Here is a 26090-nt window from a genome sequence, read left to right as displayed (position 1 = left end):
TGCAAACAGAACAGAGCACTTGACGTAAAATAAACGTGTTTACTTTGGAGAGTTTATATCTGAGCAGCAGCTTAGTGCTCTCATGCTGATAACTAGGGCACTTTGTAAAGTTACACAAGAACATTTTAGGTCATAAAAAATACCATCCTCAACAATCAGTTCCTTTAAACACACCCAGTAAAAAACACATAGAATTTCATGTGACCAGCTCTTTTATTGCCCTCTGTTCCAGCACTGAATCCGACTCTGGTTGTTTCATAAATAATGCAGCTGCAGAGACCTAATGATGAGGGAAGTGATTTGATTTCCTCTGAACAAACATCGGGAAAATTATTAGAAAAAACAAAACGTGCATTTCAGACGACTAAAACCAGATTTGCTTTGCTAAATTATGCAGATACATTCAATATCAGCAGTAATTTATAGGTTTGTCTTCGAAGTATTGTTTGGATTTGTGTTAGAACACTTTATTAATTCCCTGTTATACCTAAAAACAACTACAGGTAGCACTTACACTGATCTGCCACAACATTAAAACCATTTTTCCAGTACCAGAGAATTTAGGGATATTCCAGAGCAGTGAAGATATTAGTAAATGTGTAATTAATAGTGGGGGGAAAAGGTTTTTGCTTTAAGATGTTAATCAGACTTGACTGATGAGTCTTGGTAACCATTAACATTAAAAAAATTGAAATAATGCTTCAAAATAAATGCTCATATCTCACCTACAAGTGGCGAGACTTGATTCCAGAAGGACTGTACTCATATCAGCTCTGACTTATCAGAGGATTCAACTTCTGTGACCAGTGTTAGAATGGCCCATTGGGTCCAGTGGGTTGCCAGGTGGGGCCATAGACTGTATATGAAGATGGGCTTAGCTTCCGAAGTTAAAAACTTAAGCCGAAGCACCTTGACATTTTAACCTTTTTTAATGCCCACTAGGGGGCGACTCCTATGGTGACAAACATGTCTTCTTCTTTTTTTAAAGATAGATGTTCATGAGGAAAAAAACCCAAAAATCAACTGCACGATTGATTTACAAAATCAAAAGATTTTCCTTAACAAGACGTGGGTTAAATCACTAGTTTTAAGTCTTTATAAATGGCAGTAAACCTGATAGAAAAGCGCAGTATTAAGGTTTCAAAAAGAGGACTGTGCAAACCAGTGCATGATGTCATGTGGGTATGCCCATCTTTAATATACAGTCTTTGTTTAGGGTCTCTGTGGACTGAGCTTTTTCCAACAAATTTGATCAATGCGAAAACGTTTAGGAAGCTGCACCTTGTCAGAGCAACATCAAAGGTTTCCCAGCACCGCACTGTAACAAGATGATCGATGTTATCCAGCGTTGAGGGGTTTTAAATGATGCGGCCTGTATGAGATTAAACATTGGAGGAAAAAAAAAAAAAGGGAACAGGAAACAGGAAGCTGAGACGATATATGATCTGTATCAGAAGCTGTGACCGCGCTGCAGGACTACAGATGATACTGCTCCGTGTCACATCAACAAACATCCACAGGAAATGTAGTGAAGCACTCAGTGGTGAGATCATTATCCCCTCCTGTGTCCTTGTGCTAATGTAGCACTGCTGTTCTGATCCTTTAACATGCAGCACTGTAACATTACAACTGTACAAACTATGCAGAAAGACTCCACTGCAGAGCAACAGTGCACCAAACTACCTGCTCCCTCTTCTGCCTGTGAGCATGACTCAGCTGTGGAGACATAGTCGTGATTTTTCTGTAAAGAATCACCAGAACTACTACTTATTCTACAGCAATAACACGGTTTATGAACAAGGGCTGACACGCTTCCATCCACAGCGGCACGCTCCTCCATAAAAGGATGGGGGGGACAGGAAGTGGCCGGTTAGAGAAGGCTTAGCGGTGTGTTGTTTGAAGTTGGGAGGCAGCTGCTGACCAACTTCACAAAGTCAGGTCCTTCTCACCCAAGGAGGAAAAACACTGCTCCACCATCTGGTTGGACACCTCCTCCAGTGTTGATGGGTTCCACTTGGGATTCTGGTCTTTGTCAACTAGCACTAAAAACACAGAACATCGAGTTTAGTGATGCTAAGAGGAACAATAACTAACCCACAACCTTTAGAGGCGAGCATATACTTCTGCAGAGTGATCCGTGATTATAATAATCACTGCTCAGAATCCTTGCTAGTCCCAGTATATACTTTAAATCTGAACCAAAAAACCAAAGCTTATTTTAAAAAGGCTGATCTCCCCTTCAAGGTTGTCTTCGTGTGTACCTCAGGACCTCTTCCAGCAAGCCTGATTTTTCAGATCTCCCCCTGAAGCTCATAATTTGCCTTTGTGCATATGTGCATGAGCTAAGCGCCTTCAGCTGAGCTGGAGGAGATGCACCAGGAGACGACCTCAAAGAGGAGATCGGCACGGTTTAAATCAGGTAACGTTTTAATCTCTTTATCATTTTCATTTTACTTTAGTTTACTGATCCTACAGTGTTTATTATGTTTGGTAAATCTATGTAAAAATAAGTTACAAGACTAAGTTTCATACCCATCCTCTTCTGCTTTTGTGTCCCCTGTACTGCAGTGACTTACCGGCTCGAACGCCTTCATAGAAATCACAGCCCCTCTGCAACACAACACAAACAATGCCTTATCACTCCCTGAAACACATCATCAGAGCTGAAATGTGAAACCACCTTGGGTTTCAGACTTCACTGTGATGGTTTTTACCATGCAGGCCTGGCTCAGTCGATACTCCATCACCAGCACGTCCTGCAGGCTCAGAGCTGCGCCCGCCTGCAGCTGCTTGAGGGTGATCTTCAGGGACGTGGGAGACATTTTGGACAGAGTCTAGAGGAAGAGAAACCGTTTGTTTGTTTTACTCAGATTTGGCTTCATAATATCAGAACAGTCACAATCTAAGACAAATCGTTCCTTCTGTGGATTCTAACAGCCCCAGCTGTTACTTATACACATATAAACCTCTCAATAATGCCAGGATTTAGTCAGTGACAGCCGAAAGAGAGAAGGAAACTTTTAAAAAGATCATCAGCTCATCATCGAAATGCCAAAAAAAACCCAAGCTCTTTCCTCGTGCCCATGTCCAGACTCTACTTCCTTCTCACACGACAGCATTCAGAGAACATCCTTACATCCAGAAACAAAAATCACATCACAATTATTTCAACATGTAAATAAAGATTCATTAATAAAAACTTTTTTTTGTTTGTTTGCTTTGGTCTTGCTGAAGGTGAGAAGATCAAGCTCATGACTTTCCTGGTGAACAGATTTAAGAAGTGTGGTAGGTGAGGGAGGGAGGGTCATGTGACTCGTTTAATCTCGAGTGAAGTGGGACATCGCTTTTTAGGCTGTTTGAGGGAATTTTAGTGAATGAAGCCATAATAATTCACCCTGAAATCCCACTAAAGTGTCTTTAGCTCCAGCCAGCAGGGCACGGTGATTAACCTCATTAAGTACTCATTCTCAGGTAACTACTAATTACCAAAATGCACAGCGGAGCCAAATAACACCCCGGCTTCATTCCAGCTCTGTCTGTGGGTTTATCGGAGGGTGGTGTTCACCATCAGCCTCTGTAAGAGTTCATGTTTTAAAGACAGCTGACTGTTGGAACAGAAGCAGCTGAACCGCACTCTACTTGAACTGAGCCGCAGAGGAGCAACGCACCTCAGTTTGTTTCTTAGCGAACTCTGAGCCGTCGGTCTTCAGGTTCTTCACAATGCCCTCCACACTGCTGGCGCTGAAGAGCCTGACAGGATTTAAAAGGACAAGAGACTGAAAATAAATAAAAGGCTGATAGTCTTTAAAAACAGAGCACAAAGAGATTAAAACCAGCACTGAAAGAGTGCATATAAGAGTACCGTACATATGGAGCCCTGAAAGCCGATTTCAGGAATACATTTCTGACTAAATACAGTGTTTCTGTAGATTTTCTTTATCTGTCACCAACAAAAACAGACTCCAGCTCACCTCCTGAACCTAGTTTCAGGAAGAAAGTCATGGCCCACCTGTCTATATCAGAGAGGTGCTTTTTCAAGATGAAAGGCTTCTCAGCATCCAGACTGCTCTGTGGACAAAGAGCAGAAACAAAGAGTGAGATGCAGTAATGAAAATATACAGCTAGAGTCTAAGCCACATGTTTGTGTAAATGACTGGCTTCTTGGCTTCTAACCTGGCTCTGGTAGGAGTCTAGCACTCTGGAGACATCTTCAGCAGAGGGAGACTTCAAGTCCACGAGCTCCTTCTGCAGGTCTGGGATCTGTTTAATGCAAACGGAAAAAGTCAGTCTGCAGCTGATCTGTCGTTTATGATGTGTAGAAGTCTGACGTGTCAGCACATTCACTAAACATAGTTTTATCATCTAATAAATAAACAGAATGTGAGGATTGTTATTCCCGACTAATGAAAAATTTAGGTTATGTTAACTCTGTTTATAGTTTCTCCATCTCAGTCGTCCTTGATCGCTTCCTGTTTGACTTTGACATTTTTTTGCGTGTATTGCTTTGTCTTTACTTTCTCCATTTTTCCTTCTTTGCAATTGCCTGCCCTGCCCTCATCTTCACCGCCTCTTCCTGCAGTCTCTCAGTTTCTTCTTTCAGCTGCTCCCTTTGCTTCACAGCAGGTCATCTGCTTCCATCTCATCCTATCCCAAGCATCCTCCTCTGTCCCATCAACCTTCTGAATGTCCTCCTTCACTACACTGATGAACTTACACTGAGGCCTTCATCAGGCCGACCTCAAATACCTCAGATTATACTTAATCTGGAAGTCATCAATGCAATAAAGTCTAAACTATAAATAAAAACAGATGCTAAAACAGTACCTGAAAGTAAAATGGAAAAATCAATCTAACACTTCAATCGGTAAGCTACCCTCTTAATGAAATTTGACTATCAGACCCCACCGATAATCTTGTTTCTTTCTCCTTGTTCATGTCAGCTCATTGCTAACACTCTGTGCAGATTCCTTTTGTTTTATTTACTCAGATTCAGAATTTGTGTATTTTGGCTCTTCTTGCATCAGCTCATTACCTCCGAGTCCTCTCTCCTGTCTTATCTAACCCTTTGTCTTGTTGGTAAACTTCCACTGAGGTGAGATGTGTTTGTTTCTGCCCAAACCAAGGTTAGAGTCATAAACAACCTGCCGCCCACCGCTCTGACCTCATGCCAACAGCAAGAAAAACACAACTGGCCTCTGCGCCGGCCGGTGAATGCTGGCACCGTAAACAAGAGTGAGGCCTCCAGTGAATCAGCATCTGGCTTTCCAGTGCAGCTCTGACCTCACCCCCGCACTTCCAACACCTGAACTGAAAGCTCACACGGTACCTTCTTAGACTCCACAAAGTGAGTGGCAACCCCGGCTCTCTGCACATCCCGTCCTTTAAGTCGGAAGCCCGTCAAGGCAAGAAACAATCCCAACTTCCCCTGGAGCCTCGGCAGAAAATAGCCACCTCCCACATCAGGGAAAAGCCCTTTCAAAATAAAATGAAAAGCAGAGTTAATAACAGTTTGCACAGGTTTTTCATGAAAGCAGCATGCCTATTAATCAGTGACTTACACAAGCCAAGCAAGGGTTTTTATTATAATGACTTTTCCCTGAGAATAATCAATGGTTTTGTCCTAAAATATCATCCCCCCTCACTCTAAGACAATTTACACATGGTGGTATTCCAGCAAAAGGCCACTGGCACACTACAAAAGGCCAAATATGCAGCTTAGGAGAATTAATGATCATCATCACAATCTGCAGATTTAATCCGTTCGTTCTGTCCTTTCAATAATGTTTCCATTTGATTTCAATATTTCTGACAGGACGCGACAGTCCAGTGCTTACTGCGGGTTCTGTAGTGTGGCGAGAGGGGGGGATTAGATAAGCTGACCTGATTTATGGCTGAAAATGTAATATTATAAATGTGGCAGATTATGGCTGTTGTTCAGAAGGCTGGCAGGGCCGAGTTAAATCTGTTAATCCCGCCTCACGGGGGGTAACAGGGGTTACGGCGTGCTTGTGTGTGTAGATATAAAGATATGATGTAAGTACTGCTAGAGATGCTATTAATACAAAGACAAGTTTTCCTGGGGGAATAATTAAGTAATCTCAGGCACTGACAGCTACAGCTAAATCACGCCCATGTGATGCTTCAATGTTTGTGAACCAGTGCATTTACAGGTTCATATGGAGCCTCGTGTTCACCCGCTTTTGATTACATGTCATGTTACGTGAAAATACGATAAGTACATTTTAAAAACAACAGAAACACATCTTCTCTCCTTTTTGCCAATGATCTGCTGGGACTGAGACAACACGCAGTTATTGCCTCGTTATTGCTTGTTTATCTTTGTTATGACTTGTTTATCATAATTTTGGGGGTAACAAAAAGAACTCACTTTTTCATAGTTCGGCTCTGTTCCTCATGTCTAACCATTTTTTTCCCCTTCACACAGATGGAGGATGTCGTGATGACTTAAAGGTTAATGAGATTAATTCAATTAGACTGCAACAGACCATTTTATCCATCTAACAATCATATCCAGACTCCAAAATTTTAATAAGTGGACACATCCTGTTGTTACAGCAAAGCCTTTAATTCTACATCAGTAAATGTGCCCCTAATATGAGAACTACATCTCAAACATTTTCAGAGTTTACTGGCACTAAGTTTAAAGCTCCTGCAGCGTTTGAAACCCTGTCGTCTAACTCTGGAATACCACAGTGGAAAAAGCAAGATTCAGTCCACAGTGCGACTCTGGTTAAAGTAAACCAGCACAGACGAGAAGCTCTTGAGAGGATTCCTCCCCAGGATCAGGTCTAAAATAAGCTTGTGGGGTCTATAAGGCAGCTGCATTCCAGTGAAAAAGGCAGAAAAAGCTCATCCCTGATGGAAAATCACGCGGTGTGAAGTTCCTGATTACCCAGGGGACGTGCTGATAACGGCCATGCGGTGACCTGCAAGTCGAGAGCTTTTAGTAAAAACAATCGTGACAATGTTATGACCATGGCAGCTGGGAAGGGGATTAGGCGAGATTTTCTGCTTGTCCTCGCCAAAGTGATGGGAGAGATTCAAAGCTAGCAGGAGACTCAAGAAACTTAACGGTGAGGTTAAAATCAAATTATTCTGTGTGCCAATTCATGTGCAAGAGAGCACGCCAAATGAAGAACTGACACTTTAAAACAGATCACATCCAGTGTAGAACATCTTTGCCCCATTATGGCCAATCCTGAGCATGGATGATTGAAATACTGGCCCATTTCCTCCCACTCCTTACTTTAGCCTAGCCTCTGACAAAACCCCAGACAAATATCAGAGCACATCGGCGGGAATCTCCTACTTTTTCTTGCTGCTACGCTCATTTCCTGTCCGCTGACAACATAATCTTCACCCTCCACCTCTCTCCAGACACCAGACCGACTCCACAGCGCTACACATCAGCAGAAGATTTATTATAAAGTCAGAGCCCAGAGTACTTCAGAATAATAAGTCTGACATGCTTCTGTTTGTATGTGTGGGTGTCAAATGAAGAATGGCTCGAGCGTCCTTGGAAGTTTGCACGTATGAGGGAGCGAGTGCACACAATCAATTTATCAGAACCTGAACAGACTCGGAAAAAATGAGCAGTGCCCACGCTGCAAAGCCCTCTCCTAATCCACTGACTCCAGGACCAACGTAATAAAACCTGCACAGAACGTTACAAAACACCCTGAGAACCTTTATGAAGACACTGACGACATTAACTGTTCGATCACAGCAACACAAACCCACTGTAACAAATACCTTTACAGTCATATCACTCTGGAAACAGCTTATACGCATTCACAGCAACAGAGCTGTGGTAATCCCAGTGGATTTCATTGACAACATGCTAGTTCACGGTACAATGTCGACTGCATTTGTTGTCACAGATTTGTTACTAATCTCCTCAGCACCTCAGCAGATGACCATCTGTCCACTAGAGACAATTAGCGAGAGAGGAACCTACACGTTTAGTGTCTCAGTGGCCTTTTTCACTGGAGGACCTGCCTCACACTGCAACAGACAAAGATGTCCTACATGGTTCAGTTATGATGCTTTAAAAGATCTAACAGGTTAATGTAGCACTTTTTAGTTGGATCAGATCATTTTCTGGCTCCATATCAGGACACTGTAATCTATTATCTTTAAACATGCATGAAATAATTAAAGAATTTGACCTTCTACAACTCTTCAGCAACTAACACACTGACAGATGATTTTTGCCGAAGGATTCAAAGGATGTGATTTTTATGTTTGCTTCCAAAGACTGTAGGTCTGGGCCTCTTTGCTTAGGCTGCTGCCCCCGCGACCCGGCCTCGGATAAAGCGGATGAAGATGGATGGATGGATGGATGGACTGTAAAAAGATGGATGTAGGAATATGTTAAACCTTCACTCTTTCTAATGGCCAGCAGAAGGCGAAAAGGCCTCTGGTTGTATACAAGTCGATGAGAAAACTGAAAGTTTCACTAGTTTCAGTTCATGCTGGATAAAATATGATAATTTTGTTTGACACCTACTGGAGTCAAAAAGGAGAATTATGCCAGCGAGGCTGGTGCAGGACATGTTACTAGGATGAACTGGATTAGAAATGAGCACATCAGAGGGACAGCTCAGGTTGGGCTGAGATGGTTTGGACATGTGCAGAGGAAGGATAGTGGATAATATGGAGCTGCCAGGCAGGAAGAGAAGAAGAAGACCACAGAGAAAGTTCATGGATGTATAGAAGGAGGACACAAGTTTTCTCAGTTTTGCTAGAGTGGCTAAATTTAATGTAGCATTTCTTAAAACATATTTTTAGAAAGTTTAGTCAAGAAGTTTAGTAAACTCCTGACATCCACCTGCAGAGCATTGGCCTTTCCTGCTCTGTGACTGTTTGAAGTCCTGGATTTGTCTCTTCCCTTCTGGGTGATGCAGTGTGTTTGTTTCCCTATCTCCCTGGAGGCTCAGATAAAAAAAAAAACCAAGTTTCTGTGTCAGAAGGCAGCAACAGGAGTAGAACAACATACAGCCTGCTTTTCTATCACTGACATGTACGTCTTCCAGGAAAAGATGAATCATATATGGGAAAAGCAGCTGTTACTGACGACAGCTGCACCGCTGGATCACCTCTCAGTGGGCTCGACTCTTCTATATCAATCTTTTTTTACACACAGAAAGTGATGTGCTGGTCCAGCGAGTCCACACACTTACCACTACTGCATTTAGCAAGTCCAACTAAGCAACCACAGCAACCCATTTAAGGGTTCCTGAACTACTACCAATTTAAAATACACTATGACACTGCCGCTTCAGTCTCCTATGAATAATTTTAAAGTTTTTTAGTTGGCTTAGAAAAAGAAGCGCCACCAAACGCTGCAGTTCCTCTAATGCCCACTTGAGGCTCTCTACAAAAGTGACCCACTCCTCATAGACCCCCACGTTTAAAGGGAGCATAAAACAACATGTTACCGCCTGGTAGAACAACATGTACAAGGGTGATTCCTTTTAAATAATTATAATTCATGCTTCCTTTGCTTGACAGGTGGCACACCTGATTGCTGTCTGTTAGGCTTCTTATAATCTGTTCTAATCCCTGAACAGGACCTCTTGAACATTTCTGTGTTGGTGAACAAAGTTTGAAGTTAATTTTGCAAATTATGGTCAGAAGGGACGATTACCCAGAGTATTTTCATTGGCTAACAACCTGTCAATCACAAGTCGCTGGCCAATGAGCATGCAGTGGCCTCAGTTTCTCAGTCAGACCCACACCGCTCAAGATGGTGACAGCGAATATGCCCCGCTTGTTTATTCTGCTGTTAGCTCAGCACTTCACCCTCTTGTCCATGTTGAATTACTTTTGGCTCCAAAAAGACAAAATGGCAGCAGATAAACTGCAGCCCAAAAACAATTGGTGACATCATCATCATCTTATCTACCGCCTTAAAAAGTTCTAAAGACTAAATATTCCTATTTTTAGATTACTGAGCTTCTGTTTTCCAAACTGTCTGAAAAGGTCTTTTTGTGATTTGTACCATTGCTGAAGATTAAAGGCTTAAACGCTGGACTTACTTTTTCCACCCTGCCCATTTTAGCAGTTCATTTTCAACACTTATTTAGGAATGAGGTCATCAGCAAACTGCACTGAATGCAAATCACTCTTCTACTCGTGTTTGGCTCCCCAGCTTCAAATGCAGACAGACCTTGTATGTGAACTGGGTCCAGCTTGAAATCATTGCTCCTACATAATTAATATTCTAGATATACACTCCCACTGATGTGGGCCAACCCTTGCCACTGAGCACTCCCTCAATCAGGCAGATCGCAGGCTTACCAATGGCAGTCTCTGGCATCGCAAACAGCGTCTTCTCAGTGGCCACTCGAAACCGTCCGTGAACTGAGAGACCCACGCCCTACAGGTATAAGACAACACGTTTTAAAATAATTAGAGAAATAAAATAAAAGTCATATGATAGAATAGAGTAAAATTTAAAAAAAGAAAAAAAAAAAAAGAAAAAGGAGGGATCAGTGTCATTAATGACCGTCACCTCTACAGAAAGCTGGAGACTCAGATGAAAATTGGCTGAAAAAAGTAAACCAGGTTAACCTGTCAAGAAAGAGTGTGTGTGTGTGTGTGTGTGTGTGTGTGTGTGTGTGCGTGTTTAACTCATGCAGCTCCCAGCAGGGAGAGAGGTGAAGGCTAATGAGCAGTGTTGGCCAGAGGACATTTCCAGCACAGTAAGGTGTGTGTGTGTTATATTATAAGGTTGCCTTGGAAACAACATCCCCTTGCATACCTGAATGCATATGGCCCTGCAGATAGGCAGGAAAATTACACTACCTGATTGTTCATTATAACTGAAGTACCTGTCAATTGGAAGCTTTTATTTTGAAGGTCAAATATATATCTGCAATAACAGTGTTAGACGTTCAAAGAGAACATTGTTCAATCCAAAAAAACCCCAACACATAAAAATGTTTGTTGTGTAAAAGCTGCTGGTGTATCTCAGTTCATCCCAATGCCGAGTGTCTGTTGGTGGTGGGTTATGGCGTTTGCTGTTGTAACGTTCAGGCTTCAACGTTCTCACCTCTCACTCACTTTGTGAATTTGACATGTGTGTAATTAGACAAAGGAAGGAGTAAATGGCTCTTACAGGGGTGGATTTTACCCCGAACTACAATCTTTTCTCAACTCTAACCAGGTAGTTTTATAACCTGAGCTTGATCATCAACTCATCAATTAAAAAAGCAACATCAAGTGCAAAACACAACAGAGTCCAGTCTGCTGTCCAGTGTTCTGATATCAGAAATCCCGAGGTCTCAGTCCGAATTTACAACTGGATCACTTCTTAAAATCTGACATTCTACTCAAAAAGTTGGAGAAGCCAAACCAACGCTGACTTTGTTGATGAATTGTTGAATGGCTCTAGCTTGGCACGGAGAAAGCTTTACTGGAACATGTTCAAGTTGGGTGTGACATCACTCCCAGCTCTGACATCCAAAGTTAAAAAGATTACGGCATAATGCGACTGCCATCACTCCAACGTCTTAATGCGGACTTTGTCAGGATCGTCACCTCTTGGCGGCCAGTACTTCCACAGTAGCTCTGTCAAAGTGCCAACGCCAAAAATGACACGACGTGTGAGAATGTGTCGATCCACAACATTCAAAACTGTAATTTATGTGGACAGCAACAATAAAAAAAAGATATAAAAACAGGAAGCGATACACAAACCCTCAAAATCAGGATTATTTAACTTGAGGACCCACTCGCTCCATTATCATGATGGAAACCTTTAGCAGTGGACTCCCCAAATTAAAAGACCCCCATTGATAAATTCAGGGATCTGGCTTAATGAGTTTGAATGTGTAGCAGACTCTGTGTACACAGTTCTTCTGCTCTCACTACACCAGTGTATTAATACAACCCACAATCCTGACTTTATGAATGTGGGCTTTATGATTACACTTGTGGCATTTCATCAATAAAAATAGTTTAAATCTGTGTGACATTTAACCGATGCCAACATCCTGTGATGTGTCGGGGAGTCGATGTAACGCAGACCAACATTCGTTGTTAACTAACCACCAGTAATTATTAATTAAACCACAGAACTGGTGTCACAATACAGTTTAATAAGGGCCAACCTTTTTTTCAGTGTCTGAAGATTCTATATATAAAGGATCATGTTTGAATAACAGATATAAATTTAATCTCACATAATTCACATGGCACTCCAACCTCTCGTCCAAATTGGTACAAAAACAATTTGGTGGTGTAGAGAAACCAGCGTAGCAACACCAAAGTCTTCCTATAAGCAAAACTTCACACCTTTTTTACCTGACAATTATATGATGTAATTCTTTGAATGTCAGCATGGATCTGTTATTACTGCAGCCTGTACAAAATCCAGCAGCTCGTCTTTAGACAGGAATGAAATGCCATTGGTCACATCTTCACATGTTCATGTTTTTAAAGAGTCTCGCTGGTTTGGCGCCACCCTACTTAAGAGACCTTTTACAGGTTTGTGGTTTTTATTGTGGATTTTTGGGTATATTCATTGTCTGCTTAATGACTCTTGTGTATAATGTATGTATGTATTTTGTACAGCCTGTGCAGCATTTTGGTCAGCTGAGGTTCTTTTAAATGTGGTACAGAAATAAACTAAATTAAAGCCATGTACATACAGAAAAATAAGGTTTTTCAGCTTTTTCCCTGCACAAGTTACAGTCCTACTATTCCCTTGTGAATCAATGTAGCAACATGACTGGCTGATATTTCCTCTTTCAATTGACGGCACCATCCAGCATCTTAACATTTCAGAATTGTCCCACTGATTTCTATTCGTTTTTTATTTTTTTATTTTTTGGCACCTTGCTATCGTCTTACTGTATATGCACTCTATGAGTCAGCACTACTAAAGATCAATCATGCTGTCGTTTAGTGCAAAGTAAAGGTTGTTACCTGCTGAGGGATCAATCACAGCCAAAACAACAGCAGCTGATTGATTACAGCTGGCAAACTGTCTTTATCTTGATCTCAGCGATCAACAAAAGAGTTCAGAGCTGGACAGCAGCGCTGCTGGATCCGCCTCACAGCAGAGAGATAAACGACCACAGGGGAATAAAAATATCTGATCACTGGAGACTAAACAGGCCTCTGCCAAGAGAAGTTGCTCCTCTGGAAGACCCAGAACCCAAAAACCTTAAAAAAAAAAACACCATTGGGGACACAGGCCTTTGCATTTATTTCATGATGACATTTCTCAAAAAAAAAAAGTTAAGGATGGATTTACATGAGAATTTTTCCAGAGGTGAGGCTTTGCCCCACTCAGAAGTGGGTCATTCATTATAAATATACTGAATTTTAAAAAGTTCCCACCAGACCCCGTCAAGCTGATTTTTTTTCTATGCATGCAAAATTTCACTGTCATACTATGAATATTTTCAAACTTTCAGGTCTTCAAAGTATATACAGGTAAGCTGAAATTTTGCACCTTCTTCCAAGCATTTTATCAGAGACACCGACATGCAAACCCTGTGAGATCCAAACTTGCTCAGGACCTACAATGGTTTGATCGATGTGATACAGCTAAACTTCCAGTGCTTGTTTCTGTTCCTCCGCATCACAGACATTAAAGTGGTGATGTTTATCCAAACTCTCTATGTTTATACACAATCCTTCATTTAATCGTGGGTAATTATTAATCTCTGGCTCCGTTTCAAAGCGTCTCTTTTATCCAGTATCCCCTGCCCTTCCCTGATCCTAGTTAGATCAACACAGAGAGACTGAGGAGGAGCTTCTTCCCGCAGGCGATACGGTCTCTCAATCACACCACCACACAGTACTGACCCACACATATGGTTCTTACACACACTGGACTTTCTGGACATTGTTTTTGCACAACACTGGTCACTATATTCTTCATTTCCAGTTAATACTTGTACAGCTGCTGTTATTGTGTATATATTTATTTATATTTAGATTTCTTCATACATTCTTATATAGTTCTATATTGTGTATTTTGTTGTACAGTTATTTTATTTTCAACTTTAATTTATATATTTTATCTTATTCTTCCCAGTTAAATTTACCCTTCATTCTAATTTGTGTTGTACAGTTATTTCATTTTTAACCTTAATTTATATTTTATTCCTTCCTAGTTAAATTTACCCTTTTTAATTTTGCATATTTATTTCCTATCTTATTCATAGCCTTTCCTTTTTTTGTTTTCTCTAGGTCACGAGTAGTTGTCCAAGCATTTCACTACATATCGTACTGTGTATGACTGTGTACGTGACAAATAAAAATTTGAATTTTGAATTTATTTATTTATTTATTTTTATACCGGATGTAAAATGGTAAATGGTAAATGGCCTGTATTTATATAGCGCCTTACTAGTCCCTAAGGACCCCAAAGCGCTTTACATATCCAGTCATCCACCCATTCACGCACACATTCACACACTGGTGATGGCAAGCTACATTGTAGCCACAGCCACCCTGGGGCGCACTGACAGAGGCGAGGCTGCTGGACACTGGCGCCACCGGGCCCTCTGACCACCACCAGTAGGCAACGGGTGAAGTGTCTTGCCCAAGGACACAACGACCGAGACTGTCCAAGCCGGGGCTCGAACCGGCAACCTTCCGATTACAAGGCGAACTCCCAACTCTTGAGCCATGATTGCCCTAAACAAGAGTGGTTACGGTTTGCAGTTGTAGCATCTATTCTCATGGTGATGTGTTCGTAAGAACTCTGTGCAGTTTAACTTTTACTTCCATCTACAGCTGTGGAAGCTATATGAACCTTCAAGTGTAAACTATGCTCTTTAACTGGCACCTTTTATTACATGTTATGGGAATGACTACTTTGTGGAAACAGTCTGGTTTTTAAAAGCCATAAATGTGTTTTTGGATGGCAACAACAGTTGCTCACTTTTATCTTGAGTTGTCCATCGCATGTATCTATGGGTCCTAAAGACAACACTTTTAAACTTTGGGCTCAAAAGGTGGAGAGGGCTTACGTACTGAAAGACCCACCTCCTATTCTTTTCATACCTCTCCATTCATCTCCTCCAGGCCTCCTTTCTTTGGGGTTTGTGTTTGTTTGCTTAATCTGTGTGAAGCTCTTTGGTTTCACTGTTTCCATGTTGATGTTTGTTACAAATGTAATTACAAAAATACATAGAATTTACATTTCAACAAACGAGCGAGTGCTCCTCTCATCTGCATCTATTTTTAGTAACCAGATGAGTCATGTAAAGCGACGTGACCTTGAACTGTACGATTGATGTACCGAGTGTTGAGATTTAAATATATATTTTAATGCTTATTTGCTGATTATATTGTTTTATGTATAAAAGAGGGCCAGCTTTGAGACTAGGTCACAGGCTGACAGGAAACTGCATGTTTTTTGTAGAGTATGAGCAACAGACAGAGTGAAACTAAGTTCAGACAGGTTGCCCTGGCAAAAGACCTCAGAAAGGGGAAGTTATTCCAAGCTGCACAGGAAGTTTTAGTGCACAGGCATATTAATAAATCAGACACAGAAAAGAGGAACTGAGTAGAAGGAGTTTGTTTGTAATGAAACTGTGTGTGTCACGTGTGACGTGTGTGACGTCTGAGGTAACAAAATAACACCATATAAGACACATGTTGAGCTTGTAATGTTAGAGATCCTGCAACTGGCGTTTGGGCTGTGCAGGGGTCTCTCTCTTCCGTAAGATGATTGAATTAAAAGAAATATAAATGTTTTGACCACTATGAGTCGGGTTTTTCTCTGTTCTATCATGGGGATAAAAAAACAAACAAAAAAAAACGGGTTTTAATACGAGTAAATCACGGTATCAAATTCAGCCAAAGGGCAGAAATAACATAACCTGAAAATAACTGTGGGAAAGCTTACTTCTTTTACGAAGAAAGAGAAAGACAAATGAGAAAAAGAAGGATGGCTGAAAGCAGCCTGTGGAACAAGAGGCCGTTTAATCACATTACTCGAGTTTCACCATAAAAGTAGTGGAATACTGCGAAGCGCTGGTATAGAGCCTTATAAGAACATGTCTCCAGATCCTCCTGTAAACAACGCCAATTTGTCAGCAGACGAGCGTGTTTACAACTTAAAAATTTACAACTTGGCTGGTGAAGCTTAGAGTGCTGAAGATTGTGGAGGCATTCCTGAAGCCCTCTTTAGGATATCTGGGTTATTATGACGTAGTTGTTACACAAATTTGGCTTTGCATAATCAGAAATCAGTAGGTGAGACTGTGAGTGAGAGTGGAAAGTCTGTCACTTACACACCAAGTGACAGATGTCTGTTTGGACACAACAGTTGAGTTACTCTCCACATCGCTCTCACTCACAGAATTCCCCTTTAAAACAACTACACAGGCTCTGGATGGAAAACGAAAACCTTAAAACAGAGATTAAAAACCTTGTAGGCACTCCTTTCATGAGGCTATCAGGAAAAATGTAAACAGGAACTCTTTACTCCAAGGAGACAGAGATCAGAGTCATGCAGCTCTGGGCAAATATCTATCAAACGGGCAGCATTTCCCTTTACGAGCCATCTTAAATACAAAGTGTTCTCACTATGTAAATGTTTGAAATCTAAAGTGCAAGCACAGAAGGACAGGGACGCAGTGTCTGCTCAAACAAAGCACGGTGGATTAATAAGGAGCATTTCACAGAGCTTAATTCAGTGGACTTTAAACAAGGTGAGCGTTGACTGATGTGCGTGAGATGTGATGGGATAATCAAACAGTTTGTCTCTGACTGCTATCTGACCTGCCTTTTACTCCCTGGTGGTTTGTTATCGCTAATGTAATAAGAAAATATGTTCTTTGTGGGGGTTCTGCCCTGAGCTTGGAGCAGATCTGCGATCAGGGGCCTCTTGGACTTGTCCTTATATAGAGCTGCCCCTTTCCATCCAGTTATGCGCATTAAACAGCAACCACCCTCAGGATGGTTTGCTCTGACATTAGTGTCGCCTCAGTGCTGACGTGACACATTGAAGAGGTCGACTTCAAATCGCTTTAGTTCCAGAGACATAACTCATCACACAGAAGTGATTTCTCTGTGTGGAAATCACACGATTCAACAAACATCACAGTTTTTGATGGGCTGATGACCAGAGCTGACTTCAAAAAACCACACAATGCAGCACGCATGAGATCCATCCAGCATTTTACTTCATGCTGTTGTTCTGACACACAAATTACAGCTTCTGTCAGTCTTGGAAAACATCATCATCATCGTGGCTGTCTAAACACAGAGCAAGCCAAGAAACAAGATGATTTCTGGTTCACAGCTCTGGGGATTCATCTTCCTGTAAAATGTACTCCATAAAAGTGGAAGCAAGGTGTTATAACCTCAGGATAATAATGCTTGGAAACTCAGGGGCCACTTTCAGGACGTTTACTGACCACTTTCAGAAACATCCACAGTTAGCCACAACACATACAGGAACCTGTTTTCCACATGACATTCTGATGGGGAAAACCCTTAAAAACCTCTGAAGGTTCCGGGGTGTAAGGCCCCCAAACATACATTAACACCAATACTCACTACAACACAATCAATATTTATTTATGTAGTTTATAAAAGTGCTTTAAAGAAAATAATCTGAGATAATGATACATTTAGAAAGTGGGTAAAAGAAAAAAAAAACATTCAGACAAAGACTGTTCAATGCTCTGTATGTGAAGCTGAGGATTTTAAACTGGCACCAAGTAATCTAGTGAGCCAGTGAAGGGACATGAGCAAATCAGGGGACCGTCTGTTGGAGCTACTGAGGTGATTTAGGGCAGATTTACTGAGCTCTTCAACAGAAACTATAAATCTTCATTTAATAACATTTCTCAGGTGAAAAACTGGATATCAGCAGCAAATAAGTGCTAATATTAAATTTCCTGTCCCAAAGACAGCAGATATAAAATGAATAAGAGGGGACCCAGGTCTGAGCCCTGTGGGACACCACAGAAAAAGAAAATAAAAAGGGGTTTAGTAGAAAAACCTGCAGAAAGGCTGAGAATCTACTTGTTGAAGTCAAAACCAAATGTTTTCCAGATGGTTTTGACCAAAGCAGAGCTAAAAGGAGGAGTTTGGGCAAGTCAGTCCCATCTCAAGGTCCACTGAAACTTTGCATCTGTAGTTACAGACAAAACTAAGATGTCTTCCGCTCCCACAGTTTTATTCGACGTTGCTTTTCCAGTGATTTGATTCTTGTTGTTAATTCTCCTTTAGCAGTTTTTCTTTTCATGCTAATGAGGTTTTATGTTAATTACAACAATAAAGTTCTCGATCCAAAATTAAACGCTGTTTAGCGTCTGATGAATCTGACTGAAAGAGTGTTTGTTGAATAAATTCTGGAAAGACCGGCAAGACAAACACCAGCACATTTTCTCTGCTTGCTATGTCTCCCATTATCCATGACTGTAATCTGTTTTCACTCCCAATGTAACTGGGATCACTGACATAATGCATTCCCTAACCCTAACCTCACCTCAGAGTGGGTCTGTTGTGTTATTTTCCTTATTTTCTGTTCTGTTGGTGGATGCTAGAACCAGTTTGAAAGGTTTTGAAAGGTTTATTTTAAGTCTTGCCTGTGTATGATGTAAGATAGATTTAATATTTTCATTTCAGACTAAGAAACTCCACCCTTATTTAAACCTACCGATTATGAGGGGTAGCCGATCAGAACAAAGCTAGCTTACTGGGGGAGAGGCTAAAAAAAAAAAAGCACCAAAGGCCAAATTAACCCTTGCTCCACTTTGAGGATCCACTGCTACTTATATTTACAGAGAAGCACTGGATTTCTGTACTGTAGGTACTTCCCAGCCTCCAACCTGGATCGTCTGCTTGTAAGGTGAATGTGTTAACCACTACACTTTCAAAATGCAAACACAGGTGCATGAATATGAACTCTCGCTACCTGGTATCTCCATCAATATACTGTAATTAATAACAGGCCTCCTTTAATGAAAAAACTAAGTCCTAATTATCAAACTTCCCCCTAAATATGTGAAGAGCAGCCTTAATGCCCTTTCACCAGTCGTTTCAGACCTAAACTGGTCCTTACAACAGTAGCAAAGCACGCCCACACATATGCACACAGACAAGGTCGTGATGACTAATGAGCCAATGGGATACTGGCTGCTGTGAGTGACCTCGGTGACACCTCAGGAGTGACATCACCATCAAGGTCACATCAGAGATTCAAGCCTCACAGCATCTCCTGTAACCAGGTGAGTTGAACCGTGCATGTGTGCAGCTCTGCATGTATGACACTACACTAAAAGTACCAGTTCATATTCCACCCAAATCTGACACCTGGAGGGAAAGACTAGTGGCAGCAACAATGATTTGTCACTTTACATTTCATCCAATCAGAGACCACCTTGCCACTGGCAGCAGGTAACAGGAGCAGATAAATCTCCACTGACACCTACTGGCAGACTTTCACATAACATTTCATGAGAAAAAAAACAAAACAAAAACGTTTTTCATGCCTACAATTCATGCCAGTAATGGCAAACAGTATCCATCCTGAACTTTATAATACAGGATAAAAACTCAAACTCACCCCTCCCATTGTTATGCCATCAATAAGGGCGATATACGGCTTCTGGTACGATCCTTGAAAGAAGAAATAAAATGTATAAGAACAATGTGAAGCTGCCAGAGTGTTTGGATAAGTGAATGAAAACAGACAGGTAACATTTTTATTAAACAAAATAAATAAATAGATACATACATAAAATTAAATAAAATACATACCAATAGCATTGTTCAGAATATATTCCTCACGAAAGAAGTCCTGGGCAAGAGAGTCTCCGACCTTCCCGGCCTCTGTTACAGCTGAGAGGGGGAAAAAAATAAGATAAAAACAGTAATCGGTCACACAGGTCAACATAAAAACTCATCTGAAACTGATACCTGAACCTTGAAGGCAGCTTGCTTACCTCTAATGTCTCCACCTGCACAAAAAGCTTTGTCACCTGCTCCTTTAATGATCACGATGTCCGTCTCGTTGTCGCTTTCCCATTTCTAGATTCCCAAACAAGGCAAAACACAGTTTTTGTTTACAGGAAATCTTCCTTTATTCAAAAACCTGCCTTAAAGTTATCGTTATTAAGTTATAGAGACTGCATGAGCAGCTACATCTGTGGTTTAAAGAGTGTGAAAAGGGATCTTTGTACAGAAATACAACCAAACATCTTCAGGACAGGTGAACCTGACAGATCTTTCACAATGTCGAACTACACATCGGTAAAAAATGAAAGGAAAAGAAAAAACCTGTGCTCAGTGTGATTCTTCAGTACTTGTTTATCCAAGTTTCTGGAATGCTACCGGACGGATGAACACTACTACTTCTTTTGTTATTTCCTTTAGGGGTTGCTGCAGTGTGTTATCTGCCTCCCTACCATCCTCCTCTGTCCCACATGACCACCTCCTTCACTACATCCATGAATATCCTTTGAAGTCTTCCACTTTTCTTCCTTTCTTTCAGCTCTTTATTAAACATTATTTGTCCAATATACTGCACATGTCCAAACCATCTCAGCTTTGCTTTTCAGACTGTCCCCAAACTGCCCAGCTCCCACATTCTCAGTTTGAGACTGACATCATGGAGATATTTGCTCCATAATAAGGAAATAATGACATCCCACAGCCCGCTGATAGCCTCATGTCATCCTTTTTTTCTTTTCATCCCTGTGAGTTGTTCATGCTGTAGATATAAAGAAGTGGTTGCGGTACTTTAGCATCTACGGAAGACGAGTAAGTATTAACGGAGTAACTGTTCTGTTTTGGGAGTTTAGGTGACAGGAAATTTCAAACATCTCAACAAAAATCAGCTCACTGAGCCCCTCTTTGATCACTCAGGACCTGGTGGTGCGTGGACAAGGAAAGGTCAAGATTTTTCTTTTAATTCGTCACATACCAGATTTTGATACTACATACCTTGAGCTGGGGGTAGATTTGCCGGATCATGGTAAGGTTGAGGGCATTCAGGACTTTGGGTCTGTTCATGGTGATCACACCGGTTCTGCCCACCTTCTCCAGGAGAACCTCCGGTTCTGCATGACTCGACATCTGTAGAGCAGAGACAGGAAACCTCTATAGAAATATCTCAAAAACACTGAAAGACAAACACATTTCAACATCCACTGATCCAGGTAATGAGGAAGCAGTACAACCAAATGTTGGGGATCAGGATCCAGGAGGCTCCCTGATGCCCAACACTCTTCAAATCCTTATAGTGTGGAGGAGTAGTGGCTCTACTCTGATCGGACTCCTCAATCATTTAAACAAATCAGGACGGCGCAGTTGGTTCGACCCTGCAGATTCTGCTGCACAGCCTCTTAACAGGTTATGGACCCCAGACTGACAGCAGTACTTGGCTCTGATTTTAGAGAAGTTCAGTACAGCTGTGAACCCATGGTGCAGCTCAACTTGCTGCCGTTACCTTAAACTCAGCTTGGATGTGATTTGGGGATGGCTGGGATTTAAAGTGATCACCTTTTGCATTTGCTGGCCCTATTTTTTACTTTGAAGGCTGAAACCTGTACACTCTTCAGCAGTTGGTTCTCCTCGTTTTTGCCAGCAGATACTTGTTTGTGTTGTGTTGTTGCTCATTACTAGTTTAAGTTTTTTTAAACTCAATGACATCAAAACAAATTTTTCTCTTGCACCTTCCCTCCAGCTTATCCTGCAAACTTACGGTTCCCCCCTTTAAACGAGCCAAGCTAAAGGCCATCATCACTTCAATAGAGGGAAGAGTCAATGTATGAAGGTTACTGATAGGTATGACTAATGATTAAAACTGATAAGGTTTTATTGATACCAATGCCATTACTTATTGATCCAGTTCCCTCACTAATTTATTTATGATTTATTACTCCAGTAACCCCCAGTGTTTCCAACACGAACCAGAAGAAAGATGTAGTAAACTCAGCAGGGAAGCAGATTCTGTGTTCCTGCGCATGTCTGATGTGAGTGAAATAATCAGAGGCGGCAGTGGACCATGCTGCTGCTACAACTTCTCACCATGTGAGCCTGGATTCGCTGCAGCCTGCAGAGGGACCTCAGTCTGGAGGAAACAGCAAACACACGGAGCATTGATGACGGTTAATAAGCAGATCTGAATTAACTGGTTCAACTTACACCGCGGGGTAGCAGATACCCCGGCTACAAACACACAACCAGTCCCAGCAGGTGAGTGCAGGAAATCAGCTGACAGCCTTATATTGGTGAACAAACCTGCTGGGTCACTTTAGTGTATCTACTTGTGCCGTCCATAGCTCGTTTATGAGCAGAGACGGTCATTTAAATGTGCCAGAGGAAAAACAAGCCGGCTGCACCTCCCAGGTGAGGCTCGTACCTGTACGCAGACGTCAGGACCGTCAGGGACATGATGATTTTTGACCTGTGCCGCGGGGTCAATAGCAGAACCTCTACAGCCTCGAGTTTCAACGTTTACTTCCTGGAAGCGGGGATGAGCTCCCGCTGATTGGTGGGTGTCGGTGACGCCAGAGCGTCTCTCCGCGGTGTATTTGTGCCACACCGCCACCTGCTGGCGAGTGAAGACGACACACATATTTATTACAGACTCAAAAGTTAAAAAAAAAAAAAAAAAAAAAAAAAAAATTAAGAGAAACACGTGGCATAAAAAACAAAACACAGAGAACATTTTAGTAAAGAAATACAGATGTGCTAGTCTCTCCACAGCTGGAATGTACGGAAGCGTAGAGCTGCCACCCAGGCAAAAGAAAAATACAAGTGTATCACGTTATAACGTGAAAGGTTTATTGTTCTAACAAGACACTTTTCCTGTTTGTACAATATACTTTTCATGTTTACAATATATTGTACGAACGTGATAATTATGTATATTGTAATAACGTGATATTATGTTGTTCAAACATGAAAAGTATCTTGTTAGAACAATAAACCTTTCACGTTATAACGTGATACACTTGTATTTTTCTTTTGCCTGGGTGGCAGCTCTACGCCTCCGTACTACGCTTCCGTACGCATCAATGAGGTCTCTTTATTAATAAAGTCACTTTGTCCAAAAGTGCTGGGTTTGCACAAGTAAGTAAGTATTTTTTGTGAGTAATACCTGCCTCTCCTTTGCTGGAACCCAATAATCTGCCTCTTTGTCTGCTTTTGTGTGCTTTAAACAAGCTAAGTGAATTTTTTCATGTCTGATATCATGTGTCGTAGTTCCAGGGTTTTGTTTCTGGCTCTGGTTTTGATTTTATTACCACTCTAGTTATGTTGAGCTTTCCTGTCTCTAACTCTTTAGTGTCAGTTGCTGTTTGGTTATTTGCTGTTTTATGCCAAACATTTGGTGTTTTTTGGCATCTAGATTCCTTTTCCCTCCTCCCTCCTGTTGTTATCAGTTGTTTACTGTGTATTTCACTCCCTGTGTCCATGTAGTCTGGCCTACCTGTTGCTCTTCACCAGATCACTGTTGGTTTCCCTGTTTTGAGTCTTTGCATTCCTGCTTCATAGATTTTTTTGCTTAACACCAAATAAATACTCATTATTTGTTTGTTTAAACCAACATTTCCGCATTATAACCCATCAACAATACACAAGTGAATTTAATAAAATAAAATAAACAAAAGCTAAAATTGGTCAGCCCCTTATTCATAAGAAAGCACAGTAAAACCCACAAGTCTGAGTATATTTTCCAGACATAATAAATCCTTAATTATTAACCTGTGAGCACTCAGAGCAACGCTGTCGTGGGAAACATATTGAACCTTGAGGATAGAGATAAAGTATTCCTAGTATTGGCTTGAGTTTTATCTACTGAGGCTCCTTTAAAGACATATTGTTGCAAACCAACTATATGAACAACTTTAAAAATATGATTTAAATATCAAAGTACCCCTAGGTGTACTGTACACACAGTTATCTTTGCAACAAGAAAAAAAATAAGCACATTGAAGTGGAATCAATTTAGTTTTTTTTCTGCTAATATTTTTTGTGTTAAACTTCAAATTATATTTACATTAAGCAGTTTTTCTGCTTAAATAAAGAATGAATTTATCTTCACCACAGAGTGAGTGTGCACCTTTCAGTAACATTTCTACATGCAAAAACAAGAGGCAGCAGGTCTGAACTTTTCCATGTAAACGGCTAGCTATCATGAGATAAGAGTCACAACAGTGGAAGTTTCAGGGTGTGGAACACCGCTGTGAGCAAGGTGTGGCTGATCAAATCAGTTCAGTCACCTGGGTAAATAAAGTTTGGTTATATGGTCAAACAAAACCAATAAAAAAAAACAAAGGGATATGGGATATTGTATAAAAACAAGACAGGGTGAGATTAATTTTTAAAAAAAAACTGACCATGCACTGAAATCACTTTTATTTCTTTGCTGACAAACACTGGATAAAAATAATGCTTGTTAAAGCTCACAATGATCTAAAGTAACTTGACAGATGATTCATTTGGTATCTATCAAAGTTTAGATTATTATTATTTTCTGACAAAAGCTGGACTGATTTTTTTTTTTTAAGCAAAACTGTGTCAAAGCTCAAAATGATGAGACAGGAGCATGAAGGTTTCCGGGTTTTTTCCATCTAGTCGGAGTCGCTGCTGCAGGAGCTGCTGGAAGACTACAACAGAGAACATGAGTCGTGTTATTCATCAAAACTCACGAGAAGCTCAGTTTGTCAAAGTTTATCTAGCATTTAAAAAAGGCTGTCATGCAGGTATTGCAAGTTTTGCAAAAGCACTATGAAAAATACATTTCTGTGTTTTCCTGTGAGTTGCAAGTCCACAATTTGGTTGTGTTGTACAAATTTCTTATGTTATATGTCACACTTTGAATTTGTGGTTCGGTGCAACCAGTCTTACCCCGTGGCTGTCCTTTCCTTTCTTGTGACAGTGGCCATGCTTGTGACCGTGCTTGTGCTTATGTTTGTCCTTTTTCTTGTCCTTTTTCTTGTCCTTGTGTCCATGTCCGTGTCCATGTCCATGTCCGTGCCCGTGCCCTTGGCAGGATCCTTGGCCTTGACAACAACCAGAACCAGGTCCGTGCCCATGTCCGTGTCCTCCATGTGGCCCATGGTGCTGAGGAGGACAGGTTGGTGGGACAGTCCCTGGAGGATAACCCTGTGGAGGGTAACCCCCCTGTGGAGGGTAACCCCCCTGCGGAGGGCAACCCCCCTGCGGAGGATAGTTCGGGTAACCAGGTGGGCCTAAAAAAAAGGAGAAATGAGGAATCAGCTGTAAGTTCAAGGTGATGATTGAGGGGGCGATCTAAAAGAGTCGTGTTTACCTTGGTTGTGTCCGTACATTTTGCTGCGTTACCAGGAGAAACTGCAGGTCCTGAAGAATAAAAACACAGATTTTAAATTAAAATCTTTAATGAACACAAAGACAAGAGTATCACAGGTGTATCACAGGTGCATCACAGGTGAACATACCGAGTGCTGAGACCAGATCTGCAGATGCAGACGTCACCTGCTGCTGCTTTTTATGTGCAGCTGAACCTGAAGCAGGGGCTGAGTCTGAACTCCTATCAGACTATTTTCTGTTTTATGACCTACATGGGTGTGTGTGTACAATCATTAATATACAGTCAGCAAACTAGATTTTATAAGAGTGCACACCCACAGACCCACATGATCTATTTTGCCCTGTGGTTAGAGGTTTTTTTTAATCGTTTGCAGTCCTGCAAAACTTTTGAATACTTGGTGTCACCTGTTGATGCTTATAAAGCTGAGCATCTGCACAGACGTTATGCACAGTCAACACACAGGCGCATCGGTGCAGGTTTCATATTATTATTGAAGGAGACACGTTACATTTCTGCTGAATTCTGCACTGGTTTGTGATGGAAATTTCTTAATCATGAAAATAAAGCACCACGTTGCAATTCAGAAGTAGTCCTTGACTTCTTTCATCGTGTCATTTGGGGGTAGAAAGTACAAATACATGTAATATTGGGAGAGACATGTCTGCTGCATTTCCCTGAAATCTAAACTCATACGTAAGATGATTCTTTTCTCACAGAAATTAATATTTCCAGGCTTAAGGCGAAATTAATCTCACTTGTGCACTGAACACACTTTTTGTTGTAA

At 41.2% G+C, this 26090-nt stretch overlaps 2 protein-coding genes across 3 annotated transcripts; both read right to left on the bottom strand.

The window, feature by feature from the left end:
- Positions 1 to 194: 194 nt before the first annotated feature.
- On the bottom strand, positions 195 to 22511 carry hibch (3-hydroxyisobutyryl-CoA hydrolase). 2 transcript variants are annotated; one of them, XM_086266202.1, is made up of 14 exons: positions 22370 to 22511; positions 22036 to 22078; positions 20950 to 21081; positions 19950 to 20034; positions 19765 to 19845; positions 19571 to 19623; positions 10324 to 10402; positions 5327 to 5472; positions 4174 to 4260; positions 4010 to 4068; positions 3669 to 3750; positions 2715 to 2834; positions 2577 to 2610; positions 195 to 2042 (listed from the first exon to the last, which is right to left on the bottom strand). In XM_086266202.1, the coding sequence occupies exons 1-14, from the start codon at positions 22399 to 22401 to the stop codon at positions 1927 to 1929; spliced, it is 1149 nt and encodes a 382-aa protein (XP_086122328.1). In that variant the 5' UTR covers positions 22402 to 22511; the 3' UTR covers positions 195 to 1926. The 2 variants fall into 2 exon arrangements, with proteins under 2 accessions (XP_086122328.1, XP_086122329.1); XM_086266203.1 differs by lacking the exon at positions 22370 to 22511 and having other exon boundaries at positions 21919 to 22058.
- Positions 22512 to 24354: 1843 nt separating this feature from the next.
- On the bottom strand, positions 24355 to 25549 carry LOC147311982 (uncharacterized). The gene is made up of 4 exons (XM_086266816.1): positions 25434 to 25549; positions 25286 to 25335; positions 24862 to 25205; positions 24355 to 24620 (listed from the first exon to the last, which is right to left on the bottom strand). Exons 2-4 carry the CDS (start codon positions 25302 to 25304, stop codon positions 24585 to 24587), a joined length of 399 nt encoding a protein of 132 aa, XP_086122942.1. The 5' UTR covers positions 25305 to 25335; positions 25434 to 25549; the 3' UTR covers positions 24355 to 24584.
- Positions 25550 to 26090: the final 541 nt, after the last annotated feature.

Source organism: Aulonocara sp. 'chitande type north' Nkhata Bay, linkage group LG16 (genome assembly GCF_057382095.1).
Source record: "Aulonocara sp. 'chitande type north' Nkhata Bay isolate Kocher_YH1m ecotype deep benthic linkage group LG16, A_spYH_male_GT1.1, whole genome shotgun sequence".
Classification (NCBI taxonomy): Eukaryota; Metazoa; Chordata; class Actinopteri; order Cichliformes; family Cichlidae; genus Aulonocara; species Aulonocara sp. 'chitande type north' Nkhata Bay.
Note: the sequence above shows the minus strand (reverse complement) of the source record. Positions and strands in the feature narration are given on the sequence as shown.